Source organism: Trachurus japonicus, chromosome 23 (genome assembly GCF_045865225.1).
Source record: "Trachurus japonicus isolate A0001 chromosome 23, Traja_1.0".
In the NCBI taxonomy this organism is placed as follows: Eukaryota; Metazoa; Chordata; class Actinopteri; order Carangiformes; family Carangidae; genus Trachurus; species Trachurus japonicus.
In genome coordinates this window covers 8738008-8765489 of record NC_140929.1, presented here as the reverse complement: position 1 = coordinate 8765489, position 27482 = coordinate 8738008, and the positions used below count along the sequence as shown (strand labels likewise).

General features: G+C 42.6%; 1 protein-coding gene across 2 annotated transcripts in view; it reads right to left on the bottom strand.

The window, feature by feature from the left end:
• Positions 1-13181: 13181 nt before the first annotated feature.
• Positions 13182-27482, bottom strand: part of pawr (PRKC, apoptosis, WT1, regulator) — a 66912-nt gene continuing 52611 nt past the window's right edge. For both annotated transcript variants that reach the window (XM_085768844.1, XM_085768845.1), the window contains exons 5-7: positions 23579-23699; positions 18701-18805; positions 13182-14619 (exon numbers count right to left, since the gene is read on the bottom strand). In XM_085768844.1, coding sequence (XP_085624970.1) covers positions 14533-14619; positions 18701-18805; positions 23579-23699 — 313 coding nt within the window. In that variant the 3' untranslated portion in view covers positions 13182-14532. The remainder of the gene's footprint in view (positions 14620-18700; positions 18806-23578; positions 23700-27482) is intronic.

Here is a 27482-nt window from a genome sequence, read left to right as displayed (position 1 = left end):
TGTTTGCTGTGTGGCTGCAGGGTAAACACTACAGCACTACAGGAGTTCAGCAATTCACATGCAATTATGGGAAGAATGGTGCAAGAAAGCTTTCACATAAATCCATTACTTTTAGATGACTCACTGCTCTAATGCATAACCACACATGTGGAGGAAATGTAGATGTGGCTGTAAAATGTAAATCAAATCCATGTTGAGTTTCCAATGAAGCCATAACAAAGTAGAAGCATACATATACTGTATAATAAGAAACAGTGTGAAACTGACAGGTAGGGAGCAGCACTAGTGCCACAGCAGCATGGATATATCAAAACTAAATGCTACATGAATATATTGAACCCACATGATGCTGCTTTTAGCTTTTTATTCACTTCAATCCAGCAGAAAATGACCAGCTCATACAGCCCCTCCATGTTCACGATGGTGTCATAATTGTCATAATTTATTTTGGACATTTTGCAAATGGACACTAAACAATACAGACGGTGTGGTTAAAAAAAAAGAAAACCTGTTCAAAAAGTGGACACAGCAGCAACAGGGCTCTAATGCTGAAATCAATGCTGGCCTGTTTAACTGCCTCACAATCAAAACCAATGCAGCCTATAAACTCTAATGAGTAGCTAATACACAACATTCATATTTCACCACTTCATAAAATCAGCAGAGCATTAGTTACCCTACATGAGCCAGGAGCCAAGACAACATAAACTAATCCACTGAGGGAAAGCTGTGTAAATCACCCAGAGCGGAAGTGAGCAACGACACAGCTGGTAGTTAGCCAACTTTAGCATTAACCCAAACAGCTAGCACACAGTGAAAAGACATTAACTCACTTGTTTTTCGTGTTCACTTATTAGCACAACCAGAAACGTGTTATCTTACCTCGGTGTGGTGGCTGTGAAGCAGTTAGCATCTTTGAAAAATCCGCGGTATCAGCAAAGACGGTTTATCCAGAGACGTTGACTTTGGTTTATCTTTGGTATCAGCAACAGGCAGACAGGACAAATTCAACTTCCGGCGCTAAAGTGAAGAAAGAAAAAAGAAAAAGAAAAAAAACATGGCTCCCCTTCCTCTTTTTTTTTCTTTTTTTTTACTTTAGAGATCAATTTAATCATTACGTCAAAAATTAGCAACAGTAGGCCTACTGTCAAAACAAGTGTTTATAAACAGTCTTTGGTGTGTTTCCAGGTCAACGTCAACGGTCACGTCGGCGGGGTAGAAGGGTGCGTTCGGTTTATTCTCCAGCGCTGCCAGGTTCTCGTCGAGTTGGACAACTTTTTGATTAAAACGATTTTTTATTTCTTTTTTTAAAACAATTACACAATAAACAGTTACCCCCTTTTTGATTAGAATATCAGAGCGCATAATAAATCCGTGTTTGTTTTCCCTTGCTCCAATATAGGCCTGGTTCCATATTCAAGATTGCTGCTACTTCCATATCTGGGCCAATTCTGGCACACGCAGAAAATCTAATTGCTTTCATTCAATACTGAAGGGCAACAGCTGGAATCTGCCCAGATGTGTCTTGTGTGTAGCCTACTGCATATGGGGATGAGGGGTTCTGGGCAAATATGGAGGACCAGAAGTTTTATTTAGCTGACTGAGATTAACAGGGCATGAGTTCAATAAACCCAACACATGACATACAAACCAGATGCTTATTTAAAAAAATGTCATGTAAAGGATCACATCTGCCCTTAACTGAACATAAATGTTAATATTTGCTTTTTGATGCTTGCAATATTTAATTATACTTATAAAAAGATACAATGAAATGAAAAATCACATCATTTTTTCAATGGTGCTGTGTGTTTGAGGCTCGCTTGATGTCCGTCAAAACCTGACAAGTGCCTGAACTAGATCAGGCTTCACTCTGTGTCAGCACGAACATCATTCAAGTTCATATTTCTTACCAATAAACTGTGATCAAAGCCGGCAGGTGCGATTGGAGGTGGCAGAGTGGCTGCAAGGTGCCTGTAGGGGCTCACGCAATACAAGTCTTTCATCTGGCTGAGGCAAGGGATAAAGAGAAAGAACATGGGAGAGAGCATCATTACAAGTCCATCTACACTCTTTATCTAATCACTAATGGCTTTGGAGAGGAGTTTCAAAACCATCAACACTGCTGTTTCACAATGTTTCCCGCAATACCCGCCTTACAGCCAGCCATTATGTAAACTAGAGTACAAAATATGCCATTCCAGCCTGTTCCCGTCTCTTTTCCCTCCATATGCCACAGTCAGGATGACCTTTTTCTGCTGATGGATGCCAAAGTTACAGTGATCCTCAGTGGACTGGCAGTGATTTTAACATCTGATGCGACAGCAAGATTTTTTGGAGTTATTCAGAGAACATTAAAATCCTGTCAAGGTGACCTGCATATCTGAGAAAAACAATCTTAATGTGCTCTCATACACAAAAAAGGCAGATAATAGATGGATGATGACATTTGGTGGAGGTACTGAGATGACTGACTCGCTTTTCTTTGTGTTAAAAGGTCAATATTCACGTGCTTTCCTGAAGGCCTCTTCACTGTACAGCGTCTACTGGATCTATACCATCATGCACCCAGTGATGACTCCTGCTAGTGTGGGATCACGGGTTGCGCCCTGCGGAGAGTGACCTTTTCAGCCATGTGTCACCTGCCCATGATGCTCTCGGTGGCGCTCTCTCAGCGTAGCGTGGCTGAATGTCATTGTGGTAATGCTCCAGTGAAGCAACCAGAGCTCGGGAAAAAACAGGAAAAAGGAAACAGGATCTCACAGCCAAAACAACAGAGTGAAGCACAAAACACTGAGACATTCAGCTGAATCTGGAAAGAATATTCTTCATGCTGCTGGTGGAAAACGAGTTGAACACACTCAGATCTCGGCAGGTGCTTTGTAGTACTCTCACACACACACACAGACTCAGATATATCAGATTTTAAAATTCAAAAGCAGAAACAGACGGTAAATGAGGCAGCAGAGGACCACAGAAGCCCCACAGGTTGAAATATGTTTTGATGAAGATGATGTAACACAACTAAGAGTCCATAACCGCCACTAAATGGACCTTTTAGTGAGATCTGATTAAGACCACACACTTTGAAAGTTTGACTTAAGTTTCTGTTTTTTTTTCTTCTTTTTTTTTATCTATTTGATTTTTATTCCTAATTCAAATCCAAAAACTTCCAAAATGGGACCACAGTGAGAAATGTACAGACAGAGGAACAGAGATTGAGTGCACAAAGAGGAGGAAACAACTTATGCTGCGTTCCAGGCCTTTTGAACCCGTAAGTTACGACTTCAAGTCACGACTTTGTAGCGTTCCAGGCAACCCGTAACTCGTGTTTTTCCGACCTGTTACCCATGAAAGTGCACTATAACGGCAGTCAAACTCGTAACTTCTTACCTGCAGATCGAACTGGTACGAGTTCACAGGTTGGAAAAACACAAGTTACGGGTTGCCTGAAACGCGCCATAAGACACAGACAGGCGTGGTAATTAGTCTCACAGGTGAGACATGTGAGGTCATTGCAGGCAAGAAACTGGAAGTATCATAAGACTTTTAAAAAATAAACAAAAAGTGTGAGCAATGGACACAAAAACACAAGTGAAACTGGAAAAAAACAAACCATGACTTCTTTCACACATCTAGTTTCCAATCTTAAGTGTATGATATTTTCCATTGTGCAATAACTATTTATTTAGTATTAACTGCAGGCGATTGTCAGATGTTGGATGCACTGTAAATATTTTCCGAAGCAGACTGCTCAAAAACTCAGAATCAGAAAAGTAAAACTCTTCACGGTGATGGATGATCTCCCTGGAGCTAGTCTCACTTTGATTTTCATAGCAGAGGAAAAAAAATCCAGTGAAGCCAGAAACTGCCTGGCAGGTCGAACATTTTGAGGGGAAAATGCCACGCACTAATGTATAAATGCAGGCAATCTGCAGCTAATGGGCTAAAACACCTCAAACCACCCACATGCACTGCAAAAACTCAAAATCTTACCAAGAATATTTGTCTTATTTCTATTCAAAACAATCTCATTATACTTAAAATAAGACTCATCACATTAAAAAGTAGCTTGTTTTTAGACACTTTTTTACTTCTTTCAAGCTGATTTTCACTTGAAATAAGTAGAAAAATCTGATAGTGGAGCAAGTTTTTCTTTCTTATTACAAACACAAAAAACCTGCTTTCACTGGCAGATTTTTCTACTTATTTCAAGTGAAAATTTGTTTGAAACAAGTGAAAATGATCTAAAAACAAGTTAATTTTTAGGTGATGAGTCTTATTTTAAGTGGAAAGAGATTAGTTTTGACTAGAAATGAGACATTTTGACAAGAAATAAGACAAATATTCTTGGAAAGATTTTGAGTTTTTTGCAGTGTGGCCTTTTTTTTTCTTTTACACATGAACATTAATCTTTCAGCAGCAAAAAGACTTGAGGGGAGATTTCCGGGGTGTTGGAGGTCCAAACCCCTCCAGGACGGCGGCGCAGCGTCGTGCTGCAGGAGAATGAAACCTAATAGGGATAATTGCCTTGTTAGAGCTTCCTATGAAGTCAGCTCCCCGGTGAGCTGCTGCCATGGGTATGGTCATGCATATATGGATGAAACTCTGTGCTCCTCCTACACTCCAGCTCAGCAACACCTGCATGCGAGCTACAGTAGATAGGGGCAGGTAGGTAGCTGTGTGTGGGTGGAGGGAGGGAAGGAGGGGCGGTGATGGCTGACGGATCATGAATGGAAGGACAAAGAGGACGGAGCCGGGTGTGTTTAGTTTAGTTTAGTGGTTGACAGCCATTTTTCAGAGTAAGTGTAGATGACAGATGGATGATTAGTGCATGTGTCTGTCTGAACCATCTGCACCGAGCCTTTTCACACTTGTGTTTACATATTGAAGGGGAAGGCCCCCCGAGAGGTGAAACTCCGGCCACTTTGGCGTCCGCGCTCCCAGGATGCAACAGAGGGAGGGCCTCGTTTGCGATTAGCTTGATGAAGCTGCTGGTGTGTGTGTGTGTGTGTGTGTTTGTGTGTCCTTCCCGAGGGAAAACTTACAATGAGACTCAGCTCAGGGCTGAACATGCACCTCTGCCTCTCCCCTGCTGACTCTGTGGTGCTGATGAGGGAAGGAGGGAGGGAGGGAGATGGATGTGTGTATGTGTGTATATGTGTGTGTGTGTGTACAGGTGCCAAGCTGGAGTTTGTTGTTTTCGCACGCATCCCAAGGCAGGTATAGCTGCCATTCCCCTCCCACCCTCACCCCTCCTTCTCCAGTCGTGCTACGCAACGACACGAACACGACGGCAACAACTTCTCCGAGCGAGGCCGGCGCTGTCATGGTAACAGCGTGGAGTGACCTTCAGAGGTTGCTGATGCTCCCCAGAGCTGCCTCCTATTCTGCTTGGCATGGACTTTGTGAGTCATCAACAACATTCAAATTCACATGCTCCCTCTCTGGAGGTTTGTTGCTTATTAAAATGGATGAGCAAATGGGGAGAAATGATGGAAATAGCAACAAACTGAACCAAAGTGACAGCTTTTTTTTTTTTTTTCCTTTGAGCAACCTGATTAGCATAGTCAATAACAAATCTATCATAAACAAGATCAGACATAAATGAGATTAGGATAATAGCACATTTGGGATCAAAGGATGTTATGTTCCCACGTTAATCCATCAGTATTTACATACATGTGGCTACAGGTTGTTGTTATGTAACAGTAATTTTTCTTGTCTTGTGACAAATAAGAAACTTGTGACATCATCACCACATGTAGGATGTGAGGTAACAGCTTCCACGGTGCAGAAGGATCTCCACAATAACCTCTGCCTTTATACAAAAAGGGGGGGGGGGGTTCCTCCAGGAGAGCTCCTCCTCACCAAGGATCACTGAGCACATAAGCACATCAGAGCCATGATAGGTCTCTGCCTCTTCCCTCTCTCCTGGTGTCACACTGATGAGCTCCACACTGCCACCGACTGGAGGAGAACAGGAAGTGAGGGGCGGAGGAGGAATCTTCTTCTGCTCAGGATGGAGTGGATTAGTTTACAGAAAAGAAGAAGTAGGCTAGAAGACGAAGAAGATGCATTTACAAACCAGAGAGTGCATCTAACAGATAAAGCACCGATAATGTCTCCAGCAGCCATTAAGAGGCCGGGGGGAGGTTTAAATGCGCAGCGGCAATTTGTCATCACATTTATAGTGAAGCTTAGTCATCTCTTTCTGTGTGTGTGTGTGTGTGTGTGTGTGTGTGTGTGTGTGTGTGTGCATTGGCATTCTGTTCACAGTGTGACAGCTTCATATGAACTTTATATATATGTGTGTGTGTGTCTACTGTGTCATAGAGCATTAAAGTCTCCTTGATGGTTGTGAGTGGACAACGAAGATGTTATTTTATGTATGTGTGTGTGTGTGTGTGTGTGTGTGTGTGTGTGTGTGTGTGTGTGTGTAAAAGATTGATTGTGATACACACGTTGCATCCCGTTGCCATGGAAACCCCACGAGAGCCAGGAGCAGATGACTTAATTCCCAACGGAGAAAACAAGCCATGCACTCAAGTCTGTCATCCTCTGCCTCTGTGTGTGTGTTTGTGTGTGTGTCTATGTGTGTGTTATGACAAATCGAACAGGTCTGTTGTGCTGCTGTGTTTAGTTTACGTTGCTTTAACCGAATAAAATGTCCATGTGATGATGAAGCCCATGCTGATCAGACTGAGAGCTGTGCAGAAACTGTAGCTTTATCAAAGTGACGGTGGGATTTGTGCAGAGTTTAATTTCACCTCACAGGACGAGACAAAACGAACTCGTGCACATTTGCCTCAGGGGTAAAAAAAAAATTTAAAAAAATCCAGCTCCAACCAACAGCCAGGACCATTAGCAGCAGTTTTACAAAAGGTCAAATATTATATTAGCAGCTGAGAACACAATCCTGTTTTCACTCAGTGGCTCCTTTGAATCTCAGAGTAATTGAATGTATCGCTGCGTCTTGACCGCGAGGAGCCACTGAAGACATGAAGCCCTCCATCATTCAGTGTCACAACACAACACAAGGACAAAAGCTTCACACAAATAAATGTGCCGAGTGTCTCCACGGAGACAGGCTGGCTGATTGATGCTGGACGTACGTCTTCATAGCATTTCAGTGTGTCACAGCTTTGACACGACGCTGCTGTTTGGTGACATGAACCGACCTCCAGGACAGAGGAGGGCGGAGGAGCTTTAACAAACACCTGCAGATATATTCTTAAGGTGGAATCACTGTGTTTTTTTCTATTTGTATTTTTCCAATACGTAGTATACATTAATGCAAAGTCACATGAGTTTAATAGGACTGTTACAGTCAAGTTTTTTTTTTTTTAATCAAAATGAACATTTTAATCTGTTTAATAATGGGAAAACGTGTTTCGTACAAATGTAACTTTATACATTAAAGCAGATATCAGTGGCACGGCCGTTTCGGCTAATGCTGTGTTCAAGGCAGGCTTTTGAAACCGTAAGTTACAGCTTCAAGTCACAACTACGACTTGGTAGCGTTCCAGGTAACCCGTAGCTCGTGTTTTTACCGTCCTGTTGTCTGTGAAAGTTCCCTATAACGGCCACTCGTAACTTCCGACCCGTGAACTCGTACCAGATCGAACTGGTATGACTTCACAGGAAGGAAAAACACAAAGTACGAGTTTCCTTGAACGCACCATGAGTTAGCAGCCCCCGCCCTTGTCAGGCATCAATTGGTCCTCGTGCTACGTCACCACATTCACGCGCATCCCTTGGCTGCACACACAGCCCTTCATGCCGTTCTCTCCCCTCATTGGATAACACTTGTATCCCACAAGGAAAATTTTCTCCTCGGGTTACAGCAGAGCAGAGTGACGGAGAGACTCGTGTTTAGGCTGAAATACTTCATGTAAGTGATTGCTGACGGAAAATAGGACTATTTAGGACTTATATTAACAAAAACATTCCACTGATATCTGCTTTAAAGCAGAAGTAAGTGATATATTTGTGTTAATATAAGTCTTAAATAGTTATATCTTCCGTCAGCAATCACTTAAATAGAGTGTTTGGACCGAAACACGGGTCTGTCAGTCCCTCTGCTCTGCTCTGAGCCGAGGAGAAAACATTTATCGTATCCTACAGTTTTTATCCAATGAGGAGAGAGAACGGCATGCAGGGCTGTGTGTGCAGCCAAGGGACGCCGTGAATGTGGTGACGTAGGGACGAGGACTGTTATAGTGCGTTCAAGGAAACTCGTAACTCGTGTTTTTCCGACCTGTGAAGTCGTACCAGTTCGATCTGGTACGAGTTCACGGGTCGGAAGTTACGAGTGGCCGTTATAGTGACTTTCACAGGTAAAACAGGTCGGAAAAACACGAGTGGGTTGCCTGAAACGCTACAAAGTCGTAAGTTGTGACTTGAAGCTGTAATTTACGGTTTCAAAAGCCTGCCTGGAACGCAGCATTAGCCAAAACGACCGGATCGCTTACTTCTGCTTTAACTAAAAACAAGGACAAGTAATGTCCAGAAACCCCCAAAGAGCCACTTGTTTGCCATAAAAGATATGTTACAGTAATTTGCATTGTAAAACCTTTAGAAATATCGCCAGACATAAAACTATGGAAGTTTTAGTAAGAAAGGAGGAGGAAGAGAGGAAAGCAGAATAGGCTTGCAGACTTTTACCAGGTCTAGATCATCAACAGCACAAACAAGTACTTGTTCCTGGGCATTTGACCTCTAGGGACCTTTAAAACCAATAATTAGGTTTGTAGTAACATGACTCTACTCTGGAGTCCTCACTATCACCGTAAAACAGAAGTTAACTGAGATACTATAGTCCTGCTGGTGCTTCCAGGTGAAGTGAGAGGAGAAACTGTTTGTCTTCTGTTAAATCCCAGACCTCTAGTTCAGCGCTCTGTGTTTATTCTCCGGGCTGAGCCTCCTGGTGAATACTGAAATCCAAATCAAAGTGGGTCTGACTCTAATTACACCCAGAAGATGTCTGACTGTGACTTTTGAGAGCGGGGTTCTCATTTATCCCACTCTGAAATGATTAAACCACATTACTTAAACCAGATGGACCAATCCATTTGACACAATAGACAGAGCTGAGACCAAAAAAAACAACAAAACAAAACACAAAAAAACCCCAGAACCGGTTTGTGACAAAAACCATCAGGGGCCAAAGGACGGGGCAGGACGTGGGTTTGTAGTGCCACCTCAGATAGATGTCTTTTTTTAGGATAATGTGCTGTGAGTGGTGGACGGACGGCGGACGGGACTCATTTCTGGCACAGGGAGTGAGTTAGGTGACAGCTGTGGTGATAAAATGGGCCAGATGGAACGAGTAGAAAATGTGTGGATGTGTTTTATAGCAGCTGATAATGTGATGGCTGCCGGACAGAGTAGTGATTTAAACCTCTGAAAGCTCCTCTGTAGGCTTTTAATCAATTAACTCCCGGTTAATAATATATCAATTATCAACATATTATTGTAATCTTACAGTTACTGGCATTAGTGTGATGGTTTGTTTTGATGCTTGGTCTCTTTAAAGGGACATTTTGATTCATTATCATGTTCTACATCTGTTTGATGCTCTTTAATATTTCCACGTGAACCTTCGCCCACGCCTCTGAACCAAATCAGTTAAATCGCGCCATTTGGTAAATGTCACGCCTTTGGACTGTCATTAGCTGATTCCTTGCTGTTTGTGCGCTGTGTTAGTGTCCAATTGGCTTCCGCAGCAGAGCGTCTCAACAAAGGGCAGCTCCGCATGTGGTCCAGGTGTTGAGGGGAAGTGCATGTGAAGCGTGTGAAGTCTTTATTTATTTATTATTATTTTTTTTTAGTTTGCAGTTTGTCCAGCTCCACCTCACCTCATCTTCTTCAGAGAACGACGGCCAACGTCAGCGTGACTTCAAAAAGCGCTTTGATGGCCAGAAATCTCCAGCGGCTTGAAAGAGGAGATTATGGCTTCAGCTGCAAGTTACTGTAGTGTCAGTGTGTGACATTGGTTTAGGCTGGGATGTCTGAACGTTACAGTTTTCCCCATCATCAATTTTAAACAAGTGTCACCTCACATACCAATAAGCTTTGAGATAACGAGGTATAAAAATGTGCGGGAGTCATTTTCACATCCGTGGCTGAGAAAATGGGAAATTGCACAAACATGTCTGTCCTGTATCACTGCCCCTCGATCCGGTCTCACTCTTTTGCTGGCGTCCTCCTGACCTCTGTCCGTGTGGATGAGTGCTTCCTCGCACCAGAGACCTGCGGAGATGGAGGAGACCGGCCGGAGAGAGAGAAACCCAGAGCATGAAACCAAACTGATAATGAAATATGTTCCAAGAAACAAGATAAGGCCTGCTTCTCATCTCTGGGTCCCACTATCAGCCTCTCAGGATCTTTCTAGGCGCTTTCTGGAAGAGGAGGGGATGTGTCTCTTCACGGCTGCACATACATACAAACAAACACATGCACATTCACTGTGACAAAGCAATAAAGCTATTGGGGAATAACATACAGTATGATGATAGCAGGTCTCACACAGGACGACCATAGTTTAAAAACTTAGTAGAAACTTTTAAAGTGAACACCTGCTGTCACTAGAGGTCAAATTATGATTTACAAGATTGTTTAACCTGAAGAAGCAGCGTTTGGGTTTGAAGTGAAGGGAACAGTAAGCTAGCTAACAAAGCAAGAAGTGCTGTTAGTGAGGATTTAGCTGGTGTTTCCATGACAAAAAGACAGTAACACTTTGTGACAACTATTCACTGTTAAGCTTCAGTTAATGGTAGAGTAGGAAATCCAGGAAAAACAGTCAGAACAGGCTACATTTTGGAAACACACAATTCAAAAGTCCAAGTCCCTTTCTTCAGACATCTCTCTGAAGCCTCCAGAGCACAGGAACGCATAATGCTTTTTCTTTTCTACCATAACATTGCTGCGACTGTCTCGCTGAATTTAGCAAGCTATCAGACCATATCGTAAATTGTTGAAGACTCTGAGCACACGCATAATTAGTGCACGAAGGGGGGGAAGAAAATGATTGGATGGTGTTTTTACAGGACTGTCCGTTCCACAGGTGACGGACATTTTTCATTCTTGTGAAGAAGCATTTAATTAATTGGAGGACTTCAAACTAATAGAAATGCTCCAGAAAAAGATCTTCTCTCCTAACTTTAATTCATCGTTCATAAAACATTCTTCCTACATTGATGCGCATAGATATGTCATTGATAAACAGTCAAAAATGTTTGACTCCTCATTAATAAGCTCATCCATGATGTGTTTACATAAATCAAGTATTAGCCTGTATCAATTACAAACCAGTTATTTATAGGACATATCAGTGGCTTAATTAGATGATGGATAGTGTCGACATGAACACTTTGAAACTTTTTCCTGGAAACTGGAGATTGAATCCACAGAAGCAGATGTGTCACTGTGACACGTACGATCCTGGTGTTGAGATCTGGGTCTGTCTTCACTATGACTTGGCAGCACAGGTGACTGATCACCTCTCAGCTGTTCTCCCGTCGAGGCTTTAGAGTTTCCTGGCCACAATTCAACATCCACACGCTACTGACAGTCTGGTATGTCACAGAGACTGCAGGGACTTTCAGTTCAATCTGTTGGCTTTTAACCCTAAACATAGAGAAGAAAGTCTCACTTTTTATGTTTTCTTTTAATTAAGTCACAAACCCGTTCAAATAAACCTAAAAACTGTCCGTCTCTAATCACTTTGCTACTAGATTAACCAGTCCTCTGAAGGCTAATAAGAAATTATATCCCCGTGAATAAAACATCACTGTTTTATTTCACAGCTTGAATTATTTGGATCTTTGAAAAGCTCGTTCAAAGCTCCCATTACTAAATAATTCATTTGTTTATATTTGCAGCCCTGAAACTAGTTGGCTTCAAACAGACTGTGGTGGAGATTGTGAATCCACCACAGGTCCAGGTTCCTGAAAGGCTCAAACTGTCACGACCTCAGAAGTTACCAAGACTAAACGGCCAATTTATTAGGTACATCGGTTGAACTGTTTGTTAATGTAAATATCTAATAGGCCAATGATCATATGGAGGAAACTCAATGAATTTATGCAGAACTGGGCTAAAAACAGGGAATTGAGGCCACAATTTGGCCACACTCACTGGAACTGGTCTCGAAATCTGGATTTCTGAGATAGTTGGGTCAGAATTTGGTGTAAACAACATAAAACAATGGATCCAACCTGCCTCGCATCAATGTGTCAGGCGTGCTGGTGGTCTGAAGGTGTGGGGGGACATTTTCTTGGATCAATTGTGGCCCTTAATACCAACCAAATGCCACAGTCGATCTGAGTATTGTTATTGAATATGTCCATCCCTTTATAACCAAATGGTTTCTTGATCACCTTTGGGATGTGGTGATGAAGCAGGAGATCCCTGTGTGATGCCTTCATGTCAATATGGACCAAAACCTCTGAGCAACGTTTCCAGAAACCAAATCCAATCCAATATAGCAAGGCGTACCCTAGTGGCCAGCGAGTTAATGCCCAAACAATCACATCTACGTCAACAACAACACAGCCTGTCACTTGTCTCAAACAGTCGTGGACACGATTCATTGCAAAGCTTGAAAAACAAAAACCCCCCTTCACAATGACTGATGCAGCTAAACCTCTAATTCACTAAGTGACTGTGAGACTAAAGGGATTCTGATATTTTCTGACCTTTAGCTGAGGCAGGTTTGAATCGTCGTCGCGCCCCTCTGCGACTTATTCCACATGACAAACCCTACAAGTTTTCCATAAAAATGCTAATGGGGGATTTACGGATGGAGCCCAGCGGCGCTTTGGATCAACGGAAAGAGGCCATTATCTGGATATTTAGTTGACATTAGTGCTGATACGGTTCTTATGTAGATGCCCGCCTCCTCTCTCTCTCGTCTCCAGGTGAGGGAATGAATGCGTTTCAGGAGTATAATGGAGGTTCTGTAGGGTGAACGGAGGTTTCATGTCCCAGTTGCAGCCAGGCAGGCTGGTGATTGGCACGTTGAATCATCACGACTCACTGTGTGTGTGTGTGTATGTGTGTGTGTTGAGGGATAGGCGGAGGGGACCGAACCCCCCGCCTCCGTCACATTGCATTACTGCCTCGGTGGCATGGTATCATCACATCAAATTAGCCTTAATGAACACAAGCGAGTCGACTGAGGAGAGAGATAATCAAACTTTTATTAAATGACTTAATCCTCTGTACATGCATAATGTAATGGAAAGAGAGAGATGGGTCTGTGATGTTCTGTCTGCAAAAGGAGAGAGAGGAGGTGGGGAAGTGGGAGGGTGGGATGATCTTTACCCCAAAAACATGTGAATGAGTGTGTGTCAGTGTGAATGTGTATGTGTGGAAGCTGAGCTGTCTATCGCCGGTCTAACGCCTACGGATTATTTACCACAGTGCAGCAGCTGGAATAAAAATCATCTAAATACAGGAAGTTAAAAACGCCAGCCAAACCTGTTCCCTTGAGTAAACAAAAGAGATGCATTTCAAATAGTATGTTCCTTCAGTTCATTTGGTTATCATACAGAAAGAATGCACTGTAGCTCACTCCACACATCTTAGATGCCGTAAAACAGAGCAGCTAAACTGTCATATTGCCGTAACTTGTAAACAAGAGCAAAAAAAAAAAGAACAAATTGCTTCTTTAAAAAAAAAGAATCCACATAATAAACTAGACGTGGGTTTCACCCTAAAACATTTCATCACTGACAGGTATAATGTTCAGATGCTAACATTGAAATGCATAAAGCGTAATAATTGATATAAAGTCTTGCTTGTGCATACTTTAAAATTGGAAAATATCTCAATGTGATGTGATTTGTCTGCAGGATTCAAATGTACCAAGACATGATCATGATAAATCTGGCACTAACGTCCATTAAAAAAAAGAAAAAAAGAAAAAAAGAAAAGAAAAGAAGAAGCACCAAGCTGAAAAATCTCACATGCGTTGCAACAAGGCACTCTGCTCTGACTTTGGCTGATGGTTCTTGCAGCAGAACGTCTACTGAGTTTGGTCCAAGTGTGACACTGCAGCACTGGAGATCTCTTCATTTAACCTGGGTGTCGAGGTGTGTGCACTATTTTTTTTTTTTAAATCATCTAAAGAAAGGGTATGAACAGACTTTGTGTGCGCTTGTTTTCTTTTTCTTTTTTGCAGCACAGTACATTCATTTTTAGTTTTGCTTTTTAAGACCTTATCAAAAATCAATATAATGAACAGATCTAAATTGGCCTATATACAGTACATTTACATTAAATATGTAGACGTTGGACAGGACAGGACAGGACGACGTTAGCCCCGTGTTCGCTGGGCTTTTCACCTCGGGGGTGGATTAAAGGCTGCGAGGGTCTGAGGACGACTAACAGACAGAATCAAACAGAGAACAGGCCGTGGTGCTGGACTCCACCCGGGGCGGGAGGAGACAGGAGGAGAGGAGAGGAGAGGAGAGGGGGAGGTGAGGGGAGGCTGGCGTCGGGTCCGGGCCGTGCAGCAGAGCGGTTCTACCTCGTCAGCTGACCCACCACCTTCAGCAGAGTCTTGTTCTCCTGTTTGAGTTGCTCGTTCTCGTCCTCGATGTCATCCAGGTCCTGCAACACACACACACAAGAACACAGATCTCAGTGGTCATCATCGCTCTACGGACACATTTAACTACATAAATATTCAAGACGATACTCCTCCACCTGAGAGAGGTCTGGTCGCTGTGTCAAGTGTTAGTCTGAGAGTGACGGTGTGTGTTATTTGCTGCCAGGCAAATAAATTTGACATTAACAGCTTCGTCACAAATGAAAGACGGCTCTTAGTTGCCACGGCGCCGTCTCATCCAAGTGGTGCTCATCAACAGTGCCAGGGAAGTGTCACAGACTGGCGGTATGGATCAAATTGAATTGGGATATGCTCAGTATTTTTATAATAAATATAAATAATGTGAAAGTGGTTGCTTAACGTGATGAATATACGGAGAATTATAAATCTGCAGCCAGTGTGACCAGGTGTCTTTATGCTGGACTCATGTCCTGTGTTTTCACTGGCTCAAGTTTTCTCAAGTCAACACTGCAGGACAAAGACTTTTCTCAAATCTGGCTTTTCTTGAATGACTGTGGGGAAAGCCAGAGGGTGGTGAGCTGTCACTGTGGGGCTGTTACACCGACGGGTCCTATGCAAATTTCAGCTGAATACGATGGAGAGACGACCACAAAAAAATGAAAGAAAGAAAAGGAAATACAGCTGGAACAACAGAACTATTTTTCGATTTCACAAGAAACGTCTGGCTGAAGAAGAGACGCAGACGTGTTCCTGGACAGACAGAGGAGCAGCAGCTAAAATAACGAGTGTTTAGCACATTATCCAACACAAACACTGGTCAAAAACTCCGCTCGTCCTCCATGTTTAGACGCCTGAAGCTCTAAACAGCCACTACCTGTTCACTACAGTCCAGTGATGGGAATAACGGCATTATAAAATAACGACGTGACTAACGGTGCTACTTTTTTCAGTAACCAGTACTCAAGGAAAGTTACTGTTTCCCCGTTATAACGCTGTTACCATTACTGACAATAAAATGCACAGTTTCTTGACTCAAGAAGTCCCATCACAAAATAACACACCCGTTAAAGTGTACGTTATAAAGCCTACACATTTTTTTCAGTCCATCATCTAGTCGGAAAAAAGCTGTTTATCTGCCTGTGCGGAGGAAAACTGAGTGAGTTGGTTAGTTCCAGATAAACGGGAGGTTAGGGGGGCGAGTCCAAGTAATTTGACATATTTGAGCATTACGCAATATTTACTTTTCCTAGTAATTAGTTACTTTTATAATGTAGTAATTCAGTTACAATCTCAGTTACTTTTGGGGAAAGTAACAAGTAACTATAACTAGTTACTTTTTTAAAGTAATGTGCCCAACACTGCTATAGTCACACACATACTGTAACACAGATGTTTCCATAAGGTGGTGGTGGTGGAGACCAAAACCAGAGGTAAAAAAAAGTGAATATTGTCCTTATTTTTGTTTGCTAAAAAAAAAAAAAATCACCGTATCCTGACTAAAGAAAAAACAACTTAACCTTTGAACTCTCTTCAGCTCTTCACAGGCCGTCTGCAGGGAGATACGGGTCCAAGAGTTGAGCTTTATCTTTTTCTTTCTTTACCAAATAAACTTCTACAGTTACTGAGGGTTCAATCATCCTCTGCAGAGACGCCAGACTGGATCAGCTGTTATCTGCTGCCTTCCCATCAGGCCTTGTGGTGGAAGCCTCTCTCTCTCTCTCTCTGTGATGGCTATCAGCGCGTCCACCGTCCTGACATAGAGCCGTTTTCTTCTGACCAGCTTCCTGCCCATGTGATGCTATCAGCAGGGAGCCTCATGCAATACCGCACCCTCGGTGTTTGCAGATGGGTTGTGTTGTGTTGTGTGGTGTTGTGTTGTATCATGATGACAAAAGCTTTCAGATAATAATGAAGCAACGTTTATTTGACTTGTAGCTCAAAGTGTACACATCATTGACCGCTGTGCTGGCTGGCAGGGCTGGAGCTCTTGTTTCGGTTTGATTGGCTCTGCAGGGGAGAGCCGAGATTTGTTTTCTCTGAATATTTGAGTCATCGGAGTCTTTCAGATCTGTTCCCACCCACAGCGCTCGGAGATGCAGAGATGTATTCTACCACCAGTCTCGGTGACCCAGAAAACAAGCCGAGGAGGGTTTGTTGACAGTCTGGGGTGAAAGCGAGACGAGGGTTCAGGGGGTTCGTGGAGGTTTCACTCCGGCTGCCGAGCACAAAGACACATCAGCCAACCTGAGACTGGCCTGACCTCTCAACCCTGACCGCAGTGTGAGGGGGGGACAGGACCTCCAGCTGGGAGGCCAAGCCAAACTTAAAAACACACTCATGACCCCCTCAAGTGGGTTCATGTCAGGGTAAAACTATCAGGAGTGTGTGTGGTGACAGGATTTCTCAAAAGCTCTTCAGATGATAGTTATTAGGTGGGCCAAGATGATGACAGTGGAGCGGCCTGCTCCGAGCTTCAGAAACCTCAATCAAGCAGGAGTTATGTGCTAAAATCTGACTAAAGTGAACCTTGACCCCATATGGTGACCCTCAAGTCCAGTGTCCAATCATATTCAGGCATTTTCAGAAGCTCCAACAACAATATTAGTGTCCAAACTCAATACTACTTATTGATTCTAAGTCGGATTTGAGTCGGTGAGTTTTTTTTTTTTTACCCTAAAACACTTCATGAGGATCATTTACACACTAAAATCTGTAAAATATCCATGAATCTAAAGTTGTTTTTTTCCCACATTGACTTAAACAACTGAAGAAACGTGTAAATTACAGTTTAACTATTTGCGACTGTGGCAGAGAGTCCTGTTAGAGGCGGAAAATTGTTGGTATAAAATCTCACGGCAAGTGAGAATTCCCCATTATGGAGAAAGCAAGTAGAGAACAGAGTAAGACGTGACCTTTAGGCCGAGCACAGGACTTATAATCAACACTGCATCAAAAGCTGAGGAGGACTTCACTGATCATGTACAAAACAACACTTACAGACCCAAAACTCAGTCATAATAATTAACTGTACAACAACAGTGGGGGAGAGTGGAAATATAAAAAATATGACCTTTGGAGTACAGTGATAGAAAACCACTGGTCCACAGCTACAGAGAAACGGTGCCTGACTGTTAATGAATTCAATGATAAAGATGAATAGATACAGTATAATCAACCAATCTGGTCCTTGAGTGTGAGTTACAGCCGCTCATGAACCGACAATACCACCGTGATTGGCTGAGGACGGCAGGGTTGTGATTCAGTGGTCGTCTGGTTTGACCTGTGGCTCCGGCTCTGCTGAATGTGAAATGACACAGTAATTACCATGTTCAAATTCACTTTGAAAGTTTTAATTGGAGGGTTTTTGAACTCTGAGTGTGAACGTGTACTCAGTCTCCAACCTTAAATCAGAGCATGGAGGAAGAGGTTTAACCTTTCTGCGATGCACTGGAAATGTAAAAAGAAAGAAAGTTGGTGCTTGAAAGTTGGAGACTTTGGTATTGGTGGGGGCTTCAGCTGCAATGCCACGAGTTATTTTTTACTCTTCACTTTGTTTATTTCTTTATTCTACAGAACTATTTGTCCAGACCCTCTCAGACGAGGCGCACAACAGGGGCGCAGTTCTGAAAATACCCTGAAATTTAAGCTGACGAAAAAACCCCAAAATAATCTTTGTGAGTTTGCTTGAGACATTCAATCACGTTCCTCTCCACCAAGCAGCAAATTTGTGTTTTGTGGGTAAATCAATAAGCCATAAATGTCACCTTCTACACTGACCACTAACTTTTGAGGCTCAAATGTCACCAAACCACCGGAGAGTTTTTGTATAGTGTTTAAAATGCAAACGGCACTTGCTGTGCCTGTAAGCAAAAACATATATCATTATGATGTGAGTGAGCGAATCCAAAAATAAAGCTTTGTTTATGCCGAAATCCTAATGGACTGCAAGCAGAGGAAAAAAAAAACATCACTGTAGAGAGAAACACATAGCTATTATACACAACTCCTGCTAAAATGCCAAATGATGATTTACAGCCCTCACAAGCCGCCCACACATGAAAACACAAAGCATCGCTCAGAATATCAGACATCAGAGCAGAGCGTTACGTGGGCCGGACTCACTCTGTTCAGCAAGTCAATTTCCTCCTTCAGCTTCCCGATGAGGTCGTCTTTGTCCTGGTGGGCCTTCAGCAACCTGCCGTTCTCCTGGCGCTCTCTGGCCAGCTCCTACAACCAAACACACACACACGAACAATTGTGAACAACACGATTTCACTTTAGGAATAAATGGGGTAATGAAATCTAAATCTGTATTTATGTTCATGGAACTAAACAAGTACAGTGTTTTGCCCTGGCCTTAGCTACTGGTTGTTAATCAAGAGGATGCCGATCCCAAACCCTCCAGGGTGACGGCAGTCCATAAAAGTGATTTGATTTATCAGATGTTTTTGATGTGATGACGTGTCCTTAAACCTAAATTCTTACAAAATAAAGAAATCAAAACAGACGCTAAGTTATTGGCAAACAAGGCGGACTGACATCTTTCCCGCTAAATCCAGGACAAGTCACTGCAGTAAAGTCAAAACCTGTTTGCTCCCTTTCTTTTCCAAAGAACAACACCTGTTCCCCCCTTGACCTCAGGCTTTTCTTAAGAACACCTGGAACAACACAATGTATGACTCCTACAAGTTTGTCAGAAATGATAATTGTTAGATTCAAAACTCTCTGATCTGGAGCTCTGCTGCCTGAAAGGACAGTATCTCTGGTGCTGTCGTCTGCAGTTACATTGTACTGTTAGGGAATGTAGCAACCCAAAACGTAATAATGGCCAATAACGTAACAGTTTTGGCTATTTTAAATGTAATAAAGCCAATAATGTAATAAAACTTTTGAGCCAATAACGTAATAATGTAATAACTTATTACATTATTGGCAAAAAGTTATTACGTTATTGGCTGTTATTACGTTTTGGGTTGCTACAGGGAGCATGAAGATAAAACTCTCGATCTACCTGTTGATTTACTCATGCTTTGTTCAAAGCTGCCATCTCTAGCCTTAATGGCAGAGTAAAGATTAGTCCCCTTAATGAACTAACTTGTCAGATCTGACCACGCTGGAAGGTTTGAAGTGTTACACATGTTTTCTGAAAAGGCCACTCTGGAAGGAGGCAGGAGCCGAGAGCCGGCTGTCACAGAGAAGGAACAAATCGTACAAATGGAGATCGGAGACAGGACCGTCGCTGCTCAAATTGATTTGTGGTGTCGCAGGCTGCTGAATGCACAAACAATGACAGAAGTAGCTGTGTGAAGAATTTAAAACGGCCAGTCTTGCTGAAGTTGCTCAGCTGCTGGAGTTGGAGAGGTTTCGTGAGGAGGAGGGTTAAAATCCTGTTTGATGATCCTGTGAGCTGTGTTGGATTGCATGTAAATGCTTAAAGGAGCTCGGACATGGTGTTTGAGGCGGACCGTGCTGAGGTGGTGTGGCCGCCTGATTACGACCCCTGACTGTGGAGGGATTACACAGTGGTGGATTGAACTGGATGAACGCTGCATGGGCTGAGATATTTACTCATCAGAAAAAAGCTGTAAACATTTCACGTATCGGCCTGTTTCTGCTCAGTTTTAAGTGAATTCATCTTAACTGTTGTGCAGCCAAAAGCACAAAGGAAAAAGGCTGAATTCAACAGAAAGACAGGTCTTTATGGAAAACACATTTTTCTTCCACAAACATCTGTTTTTAACCGACTCCATCAATAAATAAAAATACATTTTATTATTGTGACGTGACAGTTTTAATGAGTATGTGATTCTCTATTTCCGTGCTCAACTTGTTCTTCAATAACAAATCAACACTGACTGACAGTGAACAATGCATTAACAGTTGCTTTTATATAGTGCCTTTGTGTTTCTTTTGAATGGTGCTTGGTTTAAGTTCCTGTCTGCCTCCTACATATAGATAGATAGACTGAAACAAATGCATATTGTTTCCTCCTGTAAGAGACAGAATGTGTATGCTATTAACACTGAAGGTTAAAGGACCCATATTATGCAAAATCCACTTTATACTGGTTTTGTAGCGGTTATATGTGTTGCCTTTCTATGACGCCTGGAGGTGAAAAAAGTCTTTAACTCCACCTCCTGGTACTTCCTTATACTCCCCTTGGGCCAATAAAGGTGAGCTCCGACCGCTGAGATATTACCAGAACAGCGACAGTAAGAAGCAAGCGGCCCAAGTGCCACGTTATCGGCTGCAACAAGCAGCATGAACATTTATTTTCTCCTCCCTTCATCCGAGTCTCGCAAGAGTTGTTTTTTATTTGACAGAGTTTCACACAGAACTTTCTGATGGTTGTAGGAGTCTCTCCATGTTTCTCCTTCTGCCACAATAAAAAGGGAACATTTACATTTTTCAGACAAGATGATAGTCTCATATACTAGGCCTATTCTATTCTATTCTTTTTTTTAAACTGACTATTTGATCATTTGGAAATCATTGCCCATCCCTATTCCCAATGTCAACATCAGTACATGGTACCTGTAGAGAAAACCATACCCTCTCTCCCTATGATGGATGTGGAGTGGACATGGTTTACACATCTTATTTGCATTTCAAGGTGTAGACACAGAAACGGCTCGCTGTAAGGAGCTCTGGAGAGCAGCTTTTAGATCTTTTAGAGCTGAGATTAAGAGCCACAGGGGCAAAGTGCTACGAATACAATGTAGTTGGACCACTTAGACCTACAGTATGTGAAATGGTTGAAAAACAGCATAATGTGGGACCTTTAACATCATCACCACATGATGAAGCTGACGTTTATGACTTATATTTCCATAGAAACCAACAGGGAAGGAACGAAGGCACAAAGCATGACAAAAATAATGTTCACCAGTGTGTCACCACTGTTCATAATGGTATTTTTTAAAGGTGCTGTAGACAGCTTTGAAGTCTTACAACATCTCATCCCAAACACACCTGAACAACACATTTCAATACAATACATAAACACAGGCTAAATCTCTATTGGTGTTTTTCTTCTGAGGAGGTTTATATGCACCAGATATGACTTGGCCTTGGAGTAGATATATGTTTATCACAGATACTCCAGAGTGTTGCTTCCTGTGTCAGACAGAGAGGTTATGGGGGAGAGAGGGGATGTTGATATGCAGCATCCTCAAACATATAGGAATCTGTCTTTTTTAGTCTGGGGCCTAACATGGCTGCCTGCAGTATCAGGGATTTGCCTTCCAGACCTGTCGTACACACCCCTCTGCTGTATGGTGAAGTAAACGATGAGGACAAAAATATCTTGTGTGAAATATGATTTCCAAAGTGTTTCTGGTCATTTGACCCAGACAAACACCTGTCGGTGAAGCCGCCGAGGTCACAGCGGCACTTACTTAAAAAAAGCCTTTTTTCCCCCCCAAAGCCACCTGTGTGACATTTGATTCCGAGCTGAGTTTGTGCAGTGAGTGGTTTCGGTGTCTGATGGGGGGCCGGTGGAGGAGGGGAAGACATATCTGCACTGTAAAAGGTCATCTATTCAACAACACAGTGGAGAATTTCTTCTGACGGTGCTGAGCCAGAGAAATCAGAGGCTGGGACGAGGAGAGGAAGATCAGCTGAACAAAGAGGCGTTCATGGAGGCTTTCAGCTGGTCTGAGGAGTTCTGTATGGACCCTTAAAGATCTCAGAGCGTATTGAAACGCTGATAGGATTTGGTAGTGATGGCAGATTTCAATCAAAAACTGGATCTTTTCTCTGTAACTGCAGCTAAACTGACTTCAGCATGAAATGTAAAGCCACACTCAGGGAAGAGTAGTTTAAGATTTTCCTCTTTCTGACTGATACTTTGTCAAAACTCACATCCGACTTCCAGGATGTAGCTGGAGAACGAGTAGATGACACAAGATACATAGAAAAAGAGATAATCTGTGTTTTGGTTCAGATCCAGGCAGTGAGGTAGTCTGTGGTCTTAAATAGGGATGCACGGACCAATAAGATCCCATATTGGCCTGGATATTGACTAAATAGCTAGATCGGGTATCGGATAATGGGGCTGATCCATGTTGCTGATCTATTCACTTCAATTCAATTTTATGACGCATGCAGTTTATTAATTTATTAATTAATTAATCGGTATTGGGTATCAGCTGATACATGAAGCCCAGGTATCGGTAACGGTATTGGGACTGAAAAAGCCAGATCAGTGCATCCCTACTCTTAGATTCAACAGTGTTATTTAAACCTAAAACATCTCTTTATTTACGTCATGGCGGTTGTAAACCTGATTTAAAGAAGCTACAGGGAGGAGAGATGATGCTGACATAAATAACTAAACTCCACAGGCCAGAGAGATGCAGTCGGCAAGATGTTCCATTAAGACGCTCCAGTCCCGCTCCATATGCTGCTGCACTTTCAACAACAACAGGCTCTGACCTTTTCACAGCAGGGAGGCGGCCAAACCTGCCAACATGTGTATTCTGACTCATCCGGACAATGACAGGAACCACTCCAGGCTCCGAGGAGATGTCTGCATCCACTCACCTTTTTTATCAGCAGCACTGAAACTTTTATGCATTTTATAAATCAGTTATTAACCTCAGCTTGACCTCACATGGTAAATTCAAACAAGTACAAAGAAGGTGCAGCATTGGAGGGGATAGCACAACTCGATGAGAGTTAGACCAAGAAGATCAATACTGCTGCTCTTACATCTCTGTGTTAAGTGCAAAGCTGGAAAAGCAGTTCACTTCACATAAAGGCTCTGCTTTTGATATTTGGGTTTGAGTACATTTTAAACAAACAAAATGTGAGCTTCAAAGGTGATGCTAAGCTACGATAATCGCGTCTGGCTCTTGACCTGAGCATTGCATCGACTCATGGGGAGAAAATGTGGAGTTATTCATTTAAAAGTTGAGTTTATGGAGGAGATTTACATCTTATCAAACACCGATAACTAACACCGATCAGTGATATGAACGGCGGGGTCGCTCGACAAACCTTCTCCAGCTCCTCCATCCTTTTCTCCAGACCGCCCTGCGCTCCTCCGTCTCTGCCGTGGCGGTTGTGTCGTTGCCTGCTGTTCCCACCCACCTCCTCCTCAGATCCTGGTCCTGCAGAGCTGTTACAAACACACACAAACATAAACACCACTTTTTATATCTAGAAAACTTATTTCACTTTCTCAGGGGGGGTTGGAGGGGGGAGGTGACATTTCTATGTTCGATTTTCCTCTATTGAAAGTGTCCTGTGTCGTGTTCACTCTGAGGCTGTTTGAAGCTATGAATCATAGAGACATTATTAAAACTTCAATGAGAGGACACATCCATCATCAAAAGAACAGGTGGGAATATCGTCTGCACGCTTTACCTTTCAATTAGGCATGCATTATTAACAGCCCTCTCTGCCTTTTATTCCATTAATGGAGAAAAAGGCCAGCCAGAGTTTGGTAACAGCCTCGGGAGCGGCGGTGGCAACTTGTGTGTCACCGTTCTTCAAGCCGGTGTTAGAAAAATAAGGTTTTTGTATGCAGCTCGAGCAGAACATTAACCTTATCTCCTTTTCGCTTCCGCGCTTCTTAGAGACGGATTCTGGGGCAGCGGGGAGGGAATATTCATGTGCAGTTTATTTTTCATACTGATCTTATTTCAATTGCCAGACTTTTAACAACTGTTCCAGGTCTATGAAATCTTCCCAGGAATCAAATTTGTTGTTTTGGGGAGGAGGCTGCAGGCTTTCGCTTGTCGTCTGAAGGAGGCTGTCAGCATTTTTATGCATGTGAAACGGACAGGAAAGCTGCTGGCAAGACAAAGGACAAATATAACTCTCCTTTGTACCATCTGCACTCCTTTCAGGATCTGCCAAATGTGATGTTCCCATTATTAGACCGCTCGCCAAAGTACTTTTAACTCTGTGATTGGAGAGGAAGCAGTGGGCAATATGAATATGAGCTGTCACAACACAGAAAATTGCTTTATTTTGACGTCCTCAGCTTTTACTGAAAAGCAGGAAAGTGTAGAGTGACAGGAAACAGAGAAAAACAGGGGATACAGAAACAACAGGTCCCCAGATGAACGTAGAGACGGTATATGTCCTTCCTAACCACAGCAATATGAGGACACTGATTAAATAAGCAGATGTAGATGTAGTTTATTTAATACCTTGACAGCAGAGACACATCAAATAAGTGCTGCTGGTTTTTCATTTCTCAGGATCTGAAGTTTGTAACTATCCCCTTAATGTGATGGATCAGACCCAACACAAACACAAAACTTTCTGGTTGTTTAGTCTGGGACGTTCTCATATTCTTTATTCTTGTTGCTCATGTTATAATGGATGGATGTTTAATATTTGATTTATTTAATTAAAATTGAATTTTATTGGAGGGAATCATTCAATCATGTGAAAAATGGTGCAACATCTACACACAACCAGACACTGCTGCAGAAATTCCACACAACATTGTTAGGTAATAAAGCTAATGTAACAGTGGTGTGTTTGAGAGACCTGGAAAATGAATCTAGACGTTGTTAATGGTTGGATCTTGGCAGGATGAGGTGAATATGCGAAGAGAGCAAAGGAAAAGTTCACACAATATAAAATACTTCACACTGAGCTACTTCAACTGAAGTGGGAAATATCCTTCACTCTGATAGAAATGAACCTTGGTTGATCCTGGCTGTTTGGTTTTGTTCAGTCCTTTCTGTTTATTAGGGGACAGATTTCATTTCAAAATGTGCAATTTCATTTTCACTCAGCACTAGTTTGAACAAACTAAAACAGTCCAAGGATTTAGAAATGACGACAAACTGATGTACGCACAAGATGGAAATCGTGACTTTTCTGTTTGACTCAATCTGCCGTTCTTCTTTCCTCTATTGACGCCACTGTGCTGCGTCTCATACACATGCAGAGGCAGTGCTTTTTTTTTCTGTACCTTGACATTTACACAACCAACAGCTTATTTCTCTCTCCTGCTCGCAGAGAGCCAAACGTGGCAGCGGACATCGCTTTTGATCAAGAGGGAGTCCTTGAAGCGCTCTCTCCTTGGTGCTCGCCTACACCCAGATAAAGTGCGTTTCATTTGTCTCTCTCATTGTGACTCCTTCAAGGCTACTCTCCCTTTATCTGCATAAGCACGCACACACACACACACACACACACACACACACACACACACACACACACACACACACACAGAAGCACATGTGCGAAACACTGCTGCATGCACATACACAGGTATACTTTATAAAGAGTGACACTTCACACATCCCTCCATGCTGCTGCGTTAAAAACAGCCCAAAACAAATCAATGCCACACCTCGTGTTGCTGCGTGTGTGTGTGTGTCTGCATCCACGCATGACGTCTTGTTTTGAGAGATATCTCCACTGCTGCACCCACACACACACACACATATACATAGACAGCACACACACGGGTCCTCTGTGGCGCTCAGCGGGTGACGAAGCCGAGCCTAAACATCCATGGCCTCGATACTAAATATCACACCGCGGCCCATTAGCGCCCCGCGGGATGAGGTCTGGGGGAGAGAGAGCCTGAGCCAATCACACACACTTGGGAGCCTCAGCAGGTGGGAAGGAGAAAGTACAGACAGCAGAGCCGCTAACAGCAGCAGCAGCAGCAGCAATCCACGGGTTTAACATCTCTCATAGACTCAAGTGTCAATGTGGAATAAACCAACAACAACAACAACACACAGTGACTGGTGGTACTCAACCATCTGATTAACGCCCCGCCAAGATGTGACACACGCCATTCCTCCAAACTTAGACCACATCAAAGCAAACCACACTCAGGTATTTTGAGCTGGTAGTTTAAAGATCAGTAATCGTAATATCTCTGCACCGCTTTGCACAAAACAACCATGATACATGGGCGGGGGTGTTGTGTTTCTTTTTTCCATCTCAATTGCTGCTGAGATTTCAAGCTCTCTGATCCACGTGGCTTGTGGCAGCTCTACTGTTCAGTGTCCCTTATCCTGGGGATGTTTTAATGTTGTTACATACTAAACATAGGTGAATCTTATAAAGTGAGGAGTGCTTATGTATTGCTGGCTCAATTTTATCTGTTTAGATGATAAGGATGATGCATATTAATGAACCTCATGATAAGGTAGGAGATGTAAACAATGTCAGATTGTGGCAAAAATGCTAATTTACATCTGGAATAGTAGAAAAAAGACATAATGCATATATTATGGTGACATATCTGGTGTTATATGGGGGACTAGTGAAAAATGTGGTGATGTGATACATAAATGAATCATTGTTTGATGTGTAGCCTTAGGTCTTTTCTCTGAAGTATACGAGATAAAAACAATACTGAATTTGCTCCCAATAACAAGTTGGAGATGTTTTTCTAATTTCCCAAATATGCTGCTGGATAAAACTGTTTTGCTCTTCTACGCTGTGTTTTCTCTCTTGTTTGAGTTCTGCTCTTCAGTTGTGTCTGAGCTGTGGCTGCAGAGAGGAGATGTTAACAGACACAGAGCACAGACATCCGAGTAAAGAGGAAACTACAAACAGAACCAAACTCATAGAGACAAAAATACCAACTTTCACCTTTTTTTTCTCCATTTTTTTTAAGCAAAGAGAGTGTGTTGGCGTTACACATGCCAGCTAAAAGTGGGCAGCTCATCATAACGACAGACAAGTGCTACAATTAGAACTCGATAAAGTGAAGGGTGGGAGGCTGAGACTGGAAATATACCGCAGGCTTTAAGACAAAAAGCTGAAACCCGCTGCTTTTAGCATGCATGTGTTTTTTTCTTTTAATTTCTACTTTTAGAAACAGCTTTGTGTCATATTCCCACAGTTATTCTCAGCCAAAACACACAGTGGAGTGCAGGGCAGTAGTAAGTAGTGTGAACCACTTAGCGGTGGA